At 28.2% G+C, this 16,299-nt stretch overlaps 2 protein-coding genes across 3 annotated transcripts; one reads left to right on the top strand and one right to left on the bottom strand.

The window, feature by feature from the left end:
* Window positions 1–310: 310 nt before the first annotated feature.
* Window positions 311–12,175, bottom strand: LOC145188947 (uncharacterized). 2 transcript variants are annotated; one of them, XM_080065463.2, is made up of 12 exons: window positions 11,793–12,175; window positions 8,853–11,482; window positions 4,686–4,807; window positions 3,215–3,371; window positions 2,875–2,988; window positions 2,710–2,773; window positions 2,406–2,503; window positions 1,966–2,322; window positions 1,691–1,887; window positions 1,318–1,502; window positions 1,034–1,121; window positions 311–785 (listed from the first exon to the last, which is right to left on the bottom strand). In XM_080065463.2, the coding sequence occupies exons 1-12, from the start codon at window positions 11,974–11,976 to the stop codon at window positions 677–679; spliced, it is 4,305 nt and encodes a 1,434-aa protein (XP_079921589.2). In that variant the 5' UTR covers window positions 11,977–12,175; the 3' UTR covers window positions 311–676. The 2 variants fall into 2 exon arrangements, 1 of the variants encoding a protein (XP_079921589.2); XR_016452550.1 differs by lacking the exons at window positions 311–785; window positions 1,034–1,121; window positions 1,318–1,502; ... (3 more) ...; window positions 2,710–2,773; window positions 2,875–2,988 and having other exon boundaries at window positions 8,885–11,482.
* A 351-nt stretch (window positions 12,176–12,526) lies between these two features.
* On the top strand, window positions 12,527–13,800 carry LOC149888217 (uncharacterized). Its single transcript, XM_090087660.1, has one exon. It carries the CDS (start codon window positions 12,641–12,643, stop codon window positions 13,562–13,564), a length of 924 nt encoding a protein of 307 aa, XP_089943786.1. The 5' UTR covers window positions 12,527–12,640; the 3' UTR covers window positions 13,565–13,800.
* The last annotated feature ends 2,499 nt before the right edge of the window (window positions 13,801–16,299 follow it).

Here is a 16,299-nt window from a genome sequence, read left to right as displayed (position 1 = left end):
AAACTTGAAACTTGAATACAAATTCAATCCAGCTTAATGATTTGTCTTACTATAGAAAGAAACATTACTATATTTTTTTATTAAATCATTATTATTATAGTTTATATCATATATTTATTATAAAATTAATATTAATTTTTCTTTATATGCTTTAAAACTATATTTATTTTTTTCTAATTATTATCAAAATTTTAATGATAAAAAAAGTAACTTAAAATATTATATATTTGCACTATATAGCTGTGTAAACTTTTAACTGCTCCCTACAAAACCATTCTATAAAAATTAAGAATTTGTTCAAAAAATAGACTTTTAAAATATATTCTTTATTTCAAATAAAAAATAAAAAACAGCATTTAATCAAATCTGTTTTAATTTACAAAGTAGATATTCTGGTTGAATTACCAAAATATTCTTTCCAAACTTATGGAAAATTTTATTTCACATTGTTTAAGTTTTTAGACATTTTATTAATACTATAAATTATCATTCCAAAAAATATATTTACAAATGAAAAGTATTATATTAAAAAACTTCTTCAAATAATTCAAGGATATAAGGTAAATATGAGATATAGGATATGAGAGGTTCAAAAAATAAGGAAAAATTTTTTGGTTTAATGAAAGAACCAAAGTTTAAGCTTTTCAAAAAAAAAATAAATATTTAAAAAAAACTGTCATTTTAATGTCACTGCTGAGGCAGTAGACACATAATCCAAAAAATTATGACGCAGCTCTGGCACAAGTTCCATGATAATCAATTCAATAGCAGAATAAATGATGTGCCTAGAAATGAAAAAAAAGCAAATTCATTTTTTAAAAGGTAAGCATTTAACACAACCACAACTTAAAATATTTTGCATTTTGTATTAAAATATTTTTATTTATGCCAACAGGTGTTAGTCATTTGTGTGTGCGCCATTTGTATGTGTGTTTGTCGTAATAACAGGTGAATCTTTTAACAGGTGAATGTTTTGATTAAAACTGTAAAAAAGATTTATAAATGAATTAAAGTTATAATTAATAGTCAATACTTGTTAATTTTTGGGTATTGAACTGTTTGAACCAAATTTTCACAACACTTTTCAAAGTTTTTTGTGCCAACCGTTAATGCTAAAAAAGCTTAAATGAAAAAAAAAAAAAAAAGTAAAGAAGATAAAGCAAAATTACTCAAAAGTAATTTAGAATCATCAAATAATAAGAATGCCATTAACATGCATAATGACTAATAATTACTTTTGAAAAACATTTTAGGATGAAAATTCTAGAGCACAATAAAAGCCCGTAAATTTTTTCTCAAGTAAAAATAAAACCATACATGGCATTATGTCAATTAAGCTATTCAAAAGCTTGGCTCTAGTTTCTTCACGCTGCTGACTAGTTGGCTCAGGTTTTCTTTTGCGAAGAACTCCCTCCTCATCCCAGATCAAATTATACAAATCACAAAGGTACTTGTAACATCGTTCCTTGATTATAATTTCATCTATTTGACGACCAAGTAACCTTAGAAACAAAATTTTAAAAATATGTTTATACTTTTTGTTTTTTTTAAAGAAAATAAATGAGGACATCTTTCCTTTTTGAGGAACCATCAGGTAAAAAACTATATTTTATTATTTTTATTATTATTATTTAAGCCTAGATTTTACTAATTATTATATTAGAGGTTTATGTGTATCATAAAACTTTACCATTCAATGACACCACCAACACTAAATAAAACTGATTGTTGAACTCTCTCAAAGGTTAAACATGATGGATATCCTTTAAAAAACTGGCATAGAATAGATAGAATAGCATTTGTTAATGGCCATGAGCTTTCAAATAAATCTTTTTCACGAGCAATAGCACGAGCCAAATTTCCTTCATGCAAATCAGCAGCCAGTTGCTGGTAAGTAATAGAAAATAAATTTATTTTTACAATAAATTTAGTAGTAATAATAAAAAAAAAGAATTGTAAAAATACCTCTGAAAACTTTGCAGCAATCTGAATAGAATGTATGTTTGTATCAAAGAAAGATCTACCGCTTGGTAACTTGCCAGTAGGCTCACATGAAGTACAGTCATAACATTCCATCTCAGGACTTTCAGCTCCATCCCTTGAGGTTTTTCTTCCAAGCTCATTAGCAGCTAAATCAGCAACTTTCTTAGACTTATCAACATCATCAACACCAATCAAAAACTTTGGTTTTTGGATAGGTTCAGTCATTGCAGAGTGTGACATTCTTTGCAATTGGCGAAAAGATACTGTTGAGGATTTATGATTTTGAAATAATTTATAGTTTGCCATGAATTGTTTTAGGTAAAAATAGGAATGCTTGTCCTAAATTTTTAAATAAAAAACTTAATTAACTGTATAGAATATCAATTAGAATATTCTAGGTAAATAATTTCAATATCACTTGCAACTTCATCTTCATCTGCATAACCAAACATTCGGGGAATTTCATAACCATGAATAAAGTATTGTGATTCTTTTATACACATCTTCTCAGCTTTGTGGACTGATGGAAAAAAGAAAAAATGTTACCTTAATTCATAAAAAACTTATTCATAAAAACTCATATAGTTATGTAATATTTCATTCCATAAAGTTATGTTTTTTTTTAACTATTGGTAGTTTTATACATGCTTTACATCATTATCTCAAAAATAACTTTTCAATCTATCAATGTAAAATTATGAATTTTTTCTTTTTATGACCACATACCTTCAAAATTATGTTCATCAGGCTTGATGGATGAAATCACTTTGTTTAACTGTGATTGGTAGAGCTGCATAAAAACAAAAATGTAACTGGTAAGTAAACAATTTTAAGAAACTCTTAAACACAAAGATAATAATAATAATTTAATTTTAACATAGTTGTCATTACCTGCCTTTTGGAAATCTTTGTAGGTTTTAAAACAGAAACTTCATCTTGATCTTCAGATCCCAAGAAATCTTTAAATTCTCTACTATTGCACATCTCTGGTCGTGAAACCAAACTCTAAAATTTTTTTTTTTTTCCATTTACAAAATGTTAGTTGATTTACAGAAATTACTTGACTTAAAATAATTAAATCAAGAAAATGTAATAAGTTTAAATTGCTTTAGATCACAGTTTATTGGAGTATTATTCTATTCCTATCATTTAAACTTTAATTTTTTAAATTAAATTTAACATTCTATTTTCCAAGTTGAAATGACAGGTTCTTTTACTAACTATTTCTTACAACTAAATATGACTCGAGTATCTTTCTCCTCCCTTCAATTACATCTGGATCCATTCTACCAAATGGCATGGCGTATCTTCTATTTGGCCGCAAGACACCCTTCATATGCTTTGCCATTGGACCATGTGTCAACCGATTGTGAAGATACAGAAACTCTCTTTAAAAAACCAATTATTAATAAATACTGACATTTAATTTTAAAAATGATAAATAAATTTCCATTTTTAAAAAATGAAAAAACTCAATAATTTAAATAATTCTTTTTTAACTATTTTTTCTTATTAATATAGCTAATTGATTTTTCTTTTAAAAATAAAAAAATCAGTTAAATTCATTTTGCAAATTTTTTTTGAAACTAACACCTCAATTAAACTTTTTTGCATAGCTGTAAATTTATCACTGTTGGGGTAAAAGCAAAAGACAAATTTCAGATCTCTGTTAAAAACTTGATCTCTTCAATAAGTAATGGAAAATTAGTAATATTACCTTAATATGTCAATCTTAAAAAAATCATTTGCATTTAATACATAGATTTTTACTGTGCAACTAATTTTTTTCAGGGAAGATAGAAAGAGTAAGGTAGGCTAAAAACTTGTTTCATTATGCTTTAAATATAGAGCAGTAAGGAGAGGGAGGTTTTTATGGAATTTTGTTAAGCATGGTTTTAAGATTCCTTCAAAATTACACCAACATTTCTTCAATGCACAATTGTTTTTATTTATAACTAATCATAGTTTTTCACATATTTGTCTTAGAGTATTAAAGAGTATTGAATAGAACCATGGTTCTGGAAAGTCTTGTATTGTGAAGAAGCAGAAAGAATGAAAGCAGGGAATATTGTCCATGAACTAGAGACTTTTTTAAAAACCATTAAAATCCATCGAGATTAAGTCTTATACCAAAAACGCTTGCTATAGAGCTGCACACTCAGAAGCAGTATGTAGAAGCAGTATGTAGAAGCAGTATGTTAAAGACATGGTAAACAAAAAATGAAACATTTTGTATTTTGTGTGGATTTATTTTGGGAACTTGTTGAGATTGCAACCCAGCCAGTGAAACAAAAAAAAATTTAAATACATAAAACTAAAAAAAAAAAAATTAAGACATGAAGGTATTAGAGGAATAATATACTTGATAAAAAAAATTATAAAAGTGGCAAAAGTAACAAAACCAGTCATCTGGGTTGTTTTAAAGTTTGAGATTGTTATCAAGCCTTTACAAACTCCCAATTCTGGTTTCTATGAAATTCTAATTGTGAACTAGTGACAAACTAATTACCAGTATAAAAATTCTGATTTGTGAACTAGTGACAAACTAATTACCAATGCAAAAATTTTTTGCTGGACTTTAGTCAGTCAAATCATGGAATAATAGAGTTAGTAAAGAGGATTTAGCAAGTAAAGTAGTTTGCACCTTTGTGAAATAGGCCCTAATGTTTGTAGAAAACCTAAAATAATTTAAAACACTTCACCTGTATCTCCTTTTTATCTCCCTAATTAATGGCATTGTGTCTTTCCCCTCACCAATATTAAGATCAGTGTTTTGCTGATTTAAATGTTTCTGATATAAATCCGGCCAAATTCGAATGTCATACTAAACAAGACAAATGATTCTATCAGTTATTAAATAAAAATATTATACTGTTGTCCTTCATTTAGTTGGCACCAAATATTCAAAATTTCAGCTCAAAACCTTTTGATATTTTTGAGATCTTTAAAAAATAAATTTTTAAAAATTTTTGACTATTCTTTAAAAACAAAACTCTAGGGGTGAAAACAAATTTTTTGCAAACTTAGGAGCCTAAATTTTTTAAACAACTTGCCTTTAGACCTTCACATTTTTAAAATTAATAACAACTCTATATACACTTTCAGTTTCAACTTTTTCATGTTCACAACAAGTTAAAGACTTTAATAGCATTTTTGTTTATTTGAGTTCTGAAAAACTTTAGGCCTCTATTGATCTGATTTTTCCTGTACCTTCCCACTCATTTTTTTTCCCAGACTAAAGTTAAATAAAGTTAAAGCATAAATTAAAGTTAAGCATAAATTAAAGTTAAGCATAAATTAAAGTTAAGCATAAATTAATGTTAAAGCATAAATAAGATGTGTGATCATAGTTTTCTGGTTTTTTTTTAGTTTTTTCAAAATTTCTATCTCAGGAGCAACAAAAGATTTTGAATTTAAATTTTAAAGATTTGCTCACCTTATATAAACATATCATCTCACAAAGTTCTCTGTGAGATGCATACAGGAGGACACCTTATTAGAAATGACTCTTAAACATAAAATTAATATATATTATACATTTAATGTGCAAAATACTCAATTGCAAAAATTATATTTATTATTTTGGTTGATAAAAACCTTTTTTTTCAATCTTTTTATTTAAAATGCACTTTAATGAAGTAAAACAGTTTTTTACTAAGTGTGCAAAAGTTTACAAACAGTAATCTTTGCTACTAAACATCCAAAACTTTTGATTCATTACTTAAAAAGATTTTTAAACATTCTTTTATCCAATGCAAATACAAAGCTCACAAATTTTATTTGGGGTAAGTGATTTTTTAATAATACTAATGTTTTTTTGGCAGGACAACAACCAAACAAATTATGCTGATGCTGGCAACATTTTGTAGTATCTATGCTGCACTTGACACATTTCTTGATCAAAATGCCATTTAGTTCAGTTTGAAAAAAAAACTTTTTGCAACTTTTTGCTTGTTTGGATTGTCTTACCAAAATTTGGCCTTTATGTTCTGTAGTTATTATTGGTCTGCCTGATTGATGCTTGTTTTCAAGTATCTCATATCTTAGCTAGAATGATAATTGGTGATTTACCTGCATTGTAAAGCTCAGAAACTTGCTCATAAGGAATCTTCTTCTCTATAGTATGTAAAATTAAATCTTTCTTTTCTTGCAACCATTTTTCTTAAAACCATTCCTTAGACTTTCCCATTGCTTTGTTAATTCGTTTTAAGTTGGAAATTATTTTTGCAGTAAACTAATTTTGATATAGATGTGTTATTCTTAAGGAAATTTTGATTTTTTTTTATGGGGCATTGAACTGTTTATAAACGTTTGCACAATTATGTTTTCTAAAAAATTTGAATTTCTTTTTTTCTGTTAAAAATTATCACTTTTTTGAGTTAATTATATTGTATTTACTTTAGAGGAACAATTGTTAAAATTTTTATTCATTTTCAGTGGAAAGCCAAAACATTATGACAAAAAACTTGAAAGACTTAGCTGTTTGTAATCTTTTGCATGCTACTTTATATACATATATTGCTGAGCCTAAAACATTAAGATTTAAGATGCATTTAAAGCAACATTTGGAATATGACATGTATTTAAACCAACATTTGGAATAATATTTTGTCAGGATTTAATTTTCTATCAAAAATGAAGCTATTAAGTTTTGATCATCAAATAAACTTATGTTAAATCTTGAAAAAGTTTTCTTAAGTTAAGAAAAAAATCTTTTAACCCTTGGCTAATGATGCAGCTCCATAAATCATTTATAATTTGCTACTGCATCTAAAATAGCTTGATGCTGAACCCTTAAAATGTATGTTATTATTTTGACTATAATCAAAAAGGTAATATAAAAGTTACTTCAATAAACTTTTATTATCTTAAATATATATACATTAATTCTATTGTATTAATGTATTAATTTTTTAATCTCATGTTAATAATAACTTTTATCATAAAGAAAAAAATTATGACAAGTTTAAAACTGAAGTTTTTTGAATAAAATAAAGAAGAAGACTTTCTCAACTCATTTTCTTCAAAAAAAAAAAAAAAAAAAGTAGTGTTAATTATATTTATATTTTTAATTACATTATTAGTTATAGTAAATATTAAATTATTAACTATATTAATAATTACATTATAAATTACCTTATTAAATATTTTATTAATTATATTAACATAATGATAAAAGTTATCATTATAATAGTAGGCTTTTCTCTGGAAAGGCTATTAGAAAAATTAGAAACTTTACCTTTTAGTAACATTTAAAAGTAGGGTTTATTTTTTAAGCATTTGGGTACATATATATTTTTATATATGTATATACAGGGTGCAGCAGCGATTTGCGCACTAATTTTTGGCTAGATTTTGTTATGTAAATTAAATTCTTTTGCAATATGTTTTTTTTGGTTAATGTTCAATGACTGTCTTAGATTTTAATAAAATTGTGAATAAAAAACATTTTAGTTAAAAGTTTTATGGAATGGAAGCCAAAAGAACTGAAATTTTAAAATTGATTCACGTAGGTTTGCCTGCACATGAAGTGATTTGTGCTTCTGGAGTATCTAAAACTACATTTTACCCAAATGAAAAAATGTGACAGTGCAGAGAGCCAAAATGTCCTCTCCAGTGAAAAAAAAAGTTAATAAAAAGTTCACAGAAAAGCTAAAAAAGCATGTTGAAAAGAATTCTATTGTATCTTTCAGAAAGACAGCAAAACTGCTCAATGTTGATGAGAGGACAGTAAGAAGAACTCTAAAAACACTCAGAAAAAGCAGTGTGGCCTAACCTTCATGTCAAATTTTGACGAGAAGACTAAAAACTTAGCAATTGGACCAATTAAACAACCTTCTGAATCAGCTAAAAAGCCATGTTTTATCAAGAGTTAAGTTTTTTCAGATTAAAAACTTTTTAGTGTTGACTGTGTGATAAATAGGCAAAATGACAGATTCATTGAGCAGAAGGGTGACAAAGCACCACTTGTACCAAGCACCCTCAGTCCAACATGATGCTAGGAATCATCACTTCTAATGGAAAGAAATATCTATCAATCTATATCAAACAGAAAGAAAAAGTTACCTTTGATGTGTATATCAGCTTACTAAAACGTTATGTGGTGCCATGACTGAAGAAGACATTCCCAGAAAATAATTACATCTTTCAACAGGACAATTCATCTTGTCATGGGTGCAGAAAAACTCAACAATATCTTCAGGACAATATGGCTAATTTCTGACCAAAACACTTTTGGCCACCATCCACCCCTGACCTGAATCCCCTTGACTATAGTGTGTAGAGCATAATTGAGAGTACAAAAAGGCCCACTTAAGTGTCAAGTCACTAAAGACATCAATTACCTGTGCTTGGAACTCAATGTCAAGGGACTATATAATCAGTACCTGCCAGTTCTTCCATCCTAGGCTTGAGGTAGTGATAATAAAAAAAAGGAAACCTTATTGAATGTTAAGGTGGGAAAAGCATTTATCTTCAACTTTTCTTCTATTAATATTCCATGAATATAACTTTTTACTGCTTTAAAAATTCATTTAAAAAAATGTTTCAAAAAGTTCACAAATCGCTGCTGCACCCTGTATGTATGTATGTGCATGTGTATATATATATATATATGTATATATATATATATATATATATATATATATATATATATATATATATATATATATATATATATATATATATATATATACATATATATATAAGACTCTTGAAAACAAGAATCATTCAGGCAGATCAATAATAACTACAGAACATAAAGGCAGATTTAAATGTTAATTTAATTGATGATATACTGGTATTCCTACAAATGCCAGTTAAGTGCAACAATACTAATTTGAAAAAAGATCAGAAAAAAGGAGACTTACATGAATATTGTATAGTGTATACTTGTTTATACCTGGTTCCCAGCCTTTCTCATATGCAATTTCTGTCGAAGGAATAGAAATCATTTGAATAGGATAAAGCCAAGCAGCAGGTAGTTTACTAGGGTGGGGCATAATGACTTGCCCTTCATACATAGGGATATAAGTTTCTTTTTTCACTACACGTTCTTTGGAGTTAGCTAAATTTTCACTTGATTTTTCACTAGAAACTTTAGACTCATTAGACTTAATAGATCTTGCTGATTTTACTGACAAAACATCATAACCTTTATCAGTAACAGCAATAACTTTAGATAAAGGATCAACACGTACAGTTTCTGGAGAAGAGGAATAACACTGGGAGTTTGCATCTTGAAATTCTTCAAAAAAAATATCATCTTCATTTACTTCATGTGCAACTTCTTCAACAAAATTTCCCATGAAACTATCACGTTGAACACCAATTTTGTCAGAATCATTTTCAGGAATACTATGAAACCTTGTTTTGCTGGTTGATATTGAAGAAGATTCTAACTTTTGAATTTCATTTTCTTCTTTTCTTGTAAGTGGACTTTTAAAAATCTTAGAAATTTTATCTGCTTTTGTTTTAGAAATATTGTCTTTTGATGAATGATTTTTTTTTATAACACCTTGGTTTGAATTTACTGTTTTTTTAGATATATCAGATCCCTTTTTAAAAAGTTTGAAGACAACATTCTTTGTCTTTTTTTTTAAACTTTTTTTTCCTTTCACTTTATCTATAGATAAGCTTTTTTCAAAAACACTTTTAAATGTAGATGCTGAAGTAGATCGAACTCTATGTTTCCGAATAAGATTTACATTTTCTTTTAAATGAATTTGATCTGAGAAACTTGTACTTTTTCTAATACTCTGATATGTTGGTGAGCTATCAGATGAGCTTTCAGTATCTGACTGAGATGAAACAATATCAAAACTCTGCTGATACTCAGCAATATTTTTTTTATAAACAGAATTTATGACACCTGATTGGTGATCCAACAACTCATTTTGGTAGTTGTTACATGAAATGAAGGATTCATCATCTTTGGTATCTAAAGTAATATTTTCTTTTTCAATTAATGCTGGGTAAAAAAAATGCTGACTATTTAAGCCACAATCATGTTCATAAACTTTGACTTTCTTGTCAACATTAAATACAACACCACCTGATTGATTTTTAAATGGGCTAGCAAGCAATGTCATTTCCATGCAGGTGGGACATGATGGTGCTGTGTCATAAAACATACCCTCTTCCCCACTTTTATGCACTTGTAGAGCTTGAAACTGATAGCTTTCAGATAAAGCATTAACAGATTTTCTATGTTCATCTTTGTCAGAAATATTGGAATTACTTTTATATGATTTTTCTTTAGAATCTTTTTTAATTGCATCCATTGAAGGTTTAGAAGAATCTGATCTGTCAAAACAAGAAATTGGAGAAGGAATAACAGCATCACTAAATATTTTTAATTTGACCTTTACTTGCTCAGAGATATTATCTTGATTTCTTGGCATTTCTAAAAAGCTTCTAGCAAGGAAAACATCAGAATCAGAAGATGGGCAAATTCCCCATGAAGAAGTTTCAGGATTATGATTATTTACAGGTAATTTATCAGTATCATCTTGGAGCTTTGATGAAAAAGAAGGGATGGATGAGCAGCTCTCTGTAAGATTTTTTACTGTTAACTTTTCATGATCTCTTACTGACTTGGAGCCATATACTGGGGCAGAAGACCTTTCATCAAACTTGTTAAACCGAATAATATTATTACCAGATAAACTATCATCCTCTTCTTCTAACAATGAATATGCTGACATTGAGCTTTCCCCATTAGTCTCTAAATGAGTTCTTTCCTCACTAATGGGTTCATATGCACCCTCTTCTTGTCCATCATGTTGTTTAGTGTTTGATGATATTGATGGGTCTTCAAGGAAATGATTTAAAGAAGAGGTATCTTCAACACTTAACAATGCTTCATTCCACTTTTGTTGAATAATTGAGAGTGGTAAAGATGGCTCAAGTACATCAATAAATATCTCATTTAAAACATGAGAGTCAATAAATTCTTGAATTAGAGGCTCAACTAGTTGAATTGCTAAGACTTCCCTTAACATGAATCGACCGCTTTCACACAAGAATGTTTCTTTAGGGGCAAACTTGTACAATATAATATCAATTAAGGATTTTATATAATCAATCTCAGCACCTTTATTTAATGTTGCTATATGTTTATTGACACCAGCTTCATAAAGTTCTGTGATACAAATTGCAAAGTCTTGTTTACTAATACTAGGATATTTTTTATTAATTATGTTACGACATTCATCAAACAAATGCATGTGCCTTTGAAACATTCTAATAAGAACAGCAATCAAATCCTTTAAATCTACATTTTGTAGTTGTGCATATATTTCTATAATTACTTTTTCTAATGTAAGTTCAACTTCTTTAACAAAATCCTCTTCATCTGGCCCTAGATAGGTATACCATGTTTTAATAAAGTCATTGATAACAGAATTAATTAGCTTTTGAAGAATACCGGCTATTGGCTTAGGAAAAGATTTTACTTTATCTAATTTAGAAGCATGATAATCATTTGATCTTGGTAATGCTAAAAAAAAAAATTTTTAATTTAAGTAATATAAATTTTGTTTTTCAAAAAGGGATCACTGTTAGAAAGAATGTAATTTTCAATTTTTTTCCCCTAAAAAATGTAGGTCAGGTGAGTCCCAAAAATCAAAATAATTGAAAACTTATATTACATTTGTAAATAAAAAATATTACTTTTTTAACAGCCTACAATTCCACCTAGTACAGTTATCTTTATTAAAGAAAATTATTTAACTAATATATTGACTAATTCTTGAGGGAAAAAATGGGTATTTTGAAGTTAAAAATAAAAAAATTTACTATTAACTTGCCTGTTCCACATTTAATAATAAACGTGACAAGTCTCTCAAGCTTTAATTGTGTCTTAAGTGAATAGCAAACGTATGTAGTAACGGTTGTAATAAAAAATACAAACAAAGCAGCAAACAGACCATATCCAGAAAAAAGTAGAACGACAAGAAACAAAGTCAGCAAAAATAATTTAATGGCTATCATCTTAATTTTCGTATAGTGTATTTAACGTAATACTTTCATCATCCATGCATACCATCCATCTCACTTTTTATTTCTTTTAAATATAAAAAAAAAGATAATATACATGTATCATAAAACAAGGGAATACATAAAAAATTTTAAAAGTCGTTTTGCATATAAATACGCTCTGATTTCTTGTTATATATACGGACCCAATGTTAGGACAGAATTTTAGTGCGGTACCCCTAATAGAAAATAAACCGAATTGTTCTAAAAATAGGCTTACGGCTAAGGGGAAAGTCACGTTTAAAAGTAAAACAAAAAGAAATTAATCACAATTTCTAAGAACGCAGATGAAATAAATCCTGGCAAATGTCTAAAACAAGGTCTGTTCCGTGGTTAATTCCTAAGTGGCTACACAACTGCATTATATTAATTACTCATTGCAAAAAGGGGAGGAGAGTGAACTTAGTTTTTTTAATATATTAATTAGAATATTAGAAAGAGAATTTATATTTCATATAAGCACAAGAATTAAATCATAAACAAATTCATTTTATGTGATATTTGTTTTTGCTTTGTTTTTTAGTTTGCATAACTAACAACTTCATGTTCAAACAAAATACAGCTGCAATTGTAATAAATGAAATCTTTCTAACAAGAAAGATATTCTCGAACGAAAGGTATGTCTTCCAAAGTGAATTTTTCGTGCGCTATTTATTACAGTGCTGTCACTAAAAGTCCGAACAAGTACTGGTTAATTTTGCTGTATGCGTTTATTGGTACTTTGATACTTGCATTTAATGGAGCATTAATTTTTGGGATATATAAAACAAAGAAAAAGAAATATGCGAGAAACGAAAAACTTGTTTTTTTCGCATCAATTATAGACTTCTTAGTTGGCTGTGTACATGTGCCATTGCAAATCGTACTTATAATTAATTTGGATCGCATTGGATGCATGCATATTTCTATCACAGGGTTTTGTCATATTTTCTTAGAAAAGTTTTCTGGATCTGTTACCGCACTTATTTGCTTTGATCGTTTTATCACAATAGTTTTGAATAACAACTGTTGTGGCTTTTTGTTCAAAGACAGTCATTTGATATTTTGCGTTTTAATTTTGTTTATAACGTCCTTGGGGATGTCCTTTTGGTACGCTATCTGCTTTCTTTCAAAAAGTCATTACCAACTTTCAATATTTTTTTTCAATTTGGCAACTTGCACACTTATCCTTTTAATCGTAGTCACAATAGTTAATCTCTTTTTTTTAAATGATACGGCGAAGAACTTAAGAAACGTTGGTATGCAATATCAAAGAAACCAAATACTAGAGAAAAGATTAACTAAAACAATTATGCTTATTTCAATTACGTTGGTTATCTCATATGGACCGTCAGTAGTAGTTCATTATTGTTTAGCAGTGGCTTTGAGAAATGAAGATCAGAGTTCGGTTATCAATGTAATGCTACTTCAGTTTTGGATTCTTGCTCTATATAAACTTAACTCCGCATTCAACGCATTTATTTATATATCGCGTAGCTCACGCGTCTCGCAAATGTTTCTTTCTAATTTTAGAAAGCTTTCAAATAAGTCAGCTAGGAAATAGTAAAAACTGAAAGTTCCGCTGTTAAGTCAACTCTTCCTATTTAAAAATTGGACACTACACTGGCTGTACTATTGTTTGTCACATAATTAACACAAGTTCATTTTTACATCTAGAGCTAGGAATAAGTAGCTTTTTAAAAAAGTTATTCATTACGGTAATGTGTTTCACACCAAAGTTCTTGAATATAACTCGATCATTATTTTACTTTATCTTTCAGCATTTTTTTTTTTTTTTTTTTTTTTTTTTTTTTTGTTACGTTAAAATTAAATTTTAAAAATACAGTTTTAGTTTATATTAAATGTATGAAGAACATATGAATTATAAGTGCATCCTACATTTGTCATTTGTGCTACTCTCATGCTATAGTCAGTACCTATGACCATTTGTACATAAGTAACGTATTCGGAACTAGATTTTTCTTATTTTATCTTTAAAACTAATTTTGAGCCCGTCACAATTCTTCATTTACTCATACAGCTCTTTTATTATTATTTTTTTTTCACTCACCACTCTCACACCACTTTCTCTTTCTTTCTCACACCACTCAGTGGTTCTTAATTGGATTGTGATAACCTGGCCAAACTTTAAGTTCTCGGATCATTGTTAAGTATGGTTGTTCCTATAAGAGACATATTACCAAGTGAAAAACTCGATATGGTTTTCTAATATCTTTGCAGGATTTACATATAGGCTTAACAAGCTATAGTTTAGTGAGTGGGCAATTTTTATATATACTTAAATATATTGCGGGCAGCTGTAGTTGTATTTATAGCATAACTTTTAAACGTTTTTTTTTGTCAATAAAAAAAATATATATATAGACTTATAACTTGTTTTTACTAGATATATATTTATAATTACTAAATTATAATTATATTATATTATTATTACTAAATATATATTTTGAAAGAACTGCTCATTAAAAACTACATAATTTTTTTATCTTATTTTACAACAATTTTTTCTTTATTTAAGTTTATATTAAGACTTAAGAGGGTATTTCAAATTTCCTCTTTGCATACTTATTGCATGTATTATAAAAATGTATATTAAAAAAGTATCACTTCTTGGTAAGTAGTTGTAATATCGCAGGAAATTTTCAATTAAAAAAAAAAATGATGTGCATTATATTACATCTAAATGTATGCTTGTAGTTAAACCCACAAAATCTCCGTTTATCAAGGTACTAAATTAACATTGATAAGCTCTACATTGAATAGAGCATTCGATTCAGAGCATTCAACTCGGTCTCATAGACATAAGAGATAGTTTAGAGATAGATACATAAGAGATGTATTTTAGTTTACCGTCCTCCGGCTAGTTGCCTTGCAGACGCATGCCAACTCCGTCCAGAGGAGACCCTGTGAGCGTCGTCCCAGAGTTTGCTCCCCCTTCGGAATGTAGACAAAGACCCACCGTCGTCTGGTTCAGTATCCTGATGACCGCTTATGGCAGGCTAGCCCCATGTTGATCAAGTTTACTTCCCCGTCAGGTAAGTATACATACGAGAAGTATAGAGATGATACATAAGAGATGTTTTTGAAGCTGAAGACTTGTAGTTAAAAAAATTGCTTTTAATTTGCATTGCAATAAAACATTAATAATTTAAAACTCTGATTTTTTGAGGGTGTTTTTTTTTTTTTTTTTTTTCATTTTTCATTTCATTCCATATAGAACTTATCTCTTGCTATCATTTGTAATGCGACTTTACCTGACCTTAAACTTTAACATATCTTTCAAATTATACTTTGTAAAAATTGCCTCTATCTAATTCATATAGATCTATTAAAAAAAAGTCAACAAAGAACTTTCTTTTAGAGGTATTTTAGCCGGTAATATAGGCGTCAATACTTTCTTATTTTACAATTGACCTCTTACGGATTTTTTTTTTACGTAAGTAGAGTTTTGTGAATTTTTTTTACCCACCGGGAAATACCCTGATATTGAATTTTACTGAACACCTTTAATAAAATTTGACTTTAAACCACACTTGGCTTTGAACTTCGGTTCAAAACCAAAATAAATGCTCTAACTGTATCTTTATAATCATAATCCCTATAGAAAATCGTATACTATCCTATTTATGTGTATCTTATTTCGTAAGTTTTTTTAATCCTTTATGGTAGTAAAACCATAATCATGTGGATGTATGTGATAATATTTGATAAAAAATGAAATTTGAGAACTGATGATTATCAGTAAAAAAAGGTACGCCAAAGGTACGGCTGTCAAGTACCGCCGACTTTGCTTCAGTTTACTATAAAAGAGTTGTACATTGTACTTTTTGCTTTGTCGAGAGACATGGCAATTTCCATAGAGATGTATAATGGAACTTCTTTTTTTTTTTAACTTATGCATTTATATGTGTGTATATATATAATACAGGTCTAATACGTTTTAGAAACAATCAAACCCTCTCAGGTTATTTATTTCCCTACAACTAAGTCCCAACTGAAGCTTATGCTTTTTAATATTAGCTGTTGAATCGCATCATGTACATTATTGTCAGTTGACCCACAGGATCTTATTTCATAAGGAAATCTTGCAGGATTTCAAAAAGAATAATGTTTAGGTTAATTACGCTTCCTATATATAACTTGTTATAAATTCTAATATTAATTTTAGTTTTTAGTAGTATTAACTTAATTTACCAGACTTTGTCTTTATAAATTCAGCAAATCTATATATGCATACGCTCATTACACGCAAATACGCATACAAACAGATACATACAT

This window comes from Hydra viridissima, unplaced genomic scaffold (assembly GCF_058129835.1).
Source record: "Hydra viridissima isolate aposymbiotic clone 2 unplaced genomic scaffold, HvirCarnegie_v1 scaffold_5, whole genome shotgun sequence".
Taxonomy (NCBI): Eukaryota; Metazoa; Cnidaria; class Hydrozoa; order Anthoathecata; family Hydridae; genus Hydra; species Hydra viridissima.
The sequence above is the reverse complement of the archived record's forward strand: the minus strand, read 5'-3'. Positions and strand labels throughout refer to the sequence as shown.

Coding starts and splice junctions, on each gene's coding strand:
- LOC145188947 (XM_080065463.2), bottom strand. CDS start 11,976: ATGATAGCCATTAAATTATTTTTGCTGACTTTGTTTCTTGTCGTTCTA. Junction 2,774..2,874: donor CAAAGATTTCCAAAAGGCAG/GTAATGACAACT, acceptor GTTTTTATGCAG/CTCTACCAATCACAGTTAAA. Junction 1,122..1,317: donor CTTAATTGACATAATGCCAT/GTATGGTTTTAT, acceptor TTTTCATTTAAG/CTTTTTTAGCATTAACGGTT.
- LOC149888217 (XM_090087660.1), top strand. CDS start 12,641: ATGTCTTCCAAAGTGAATTTTTCGTGCGCTATTTATTACAGTGCTGTC.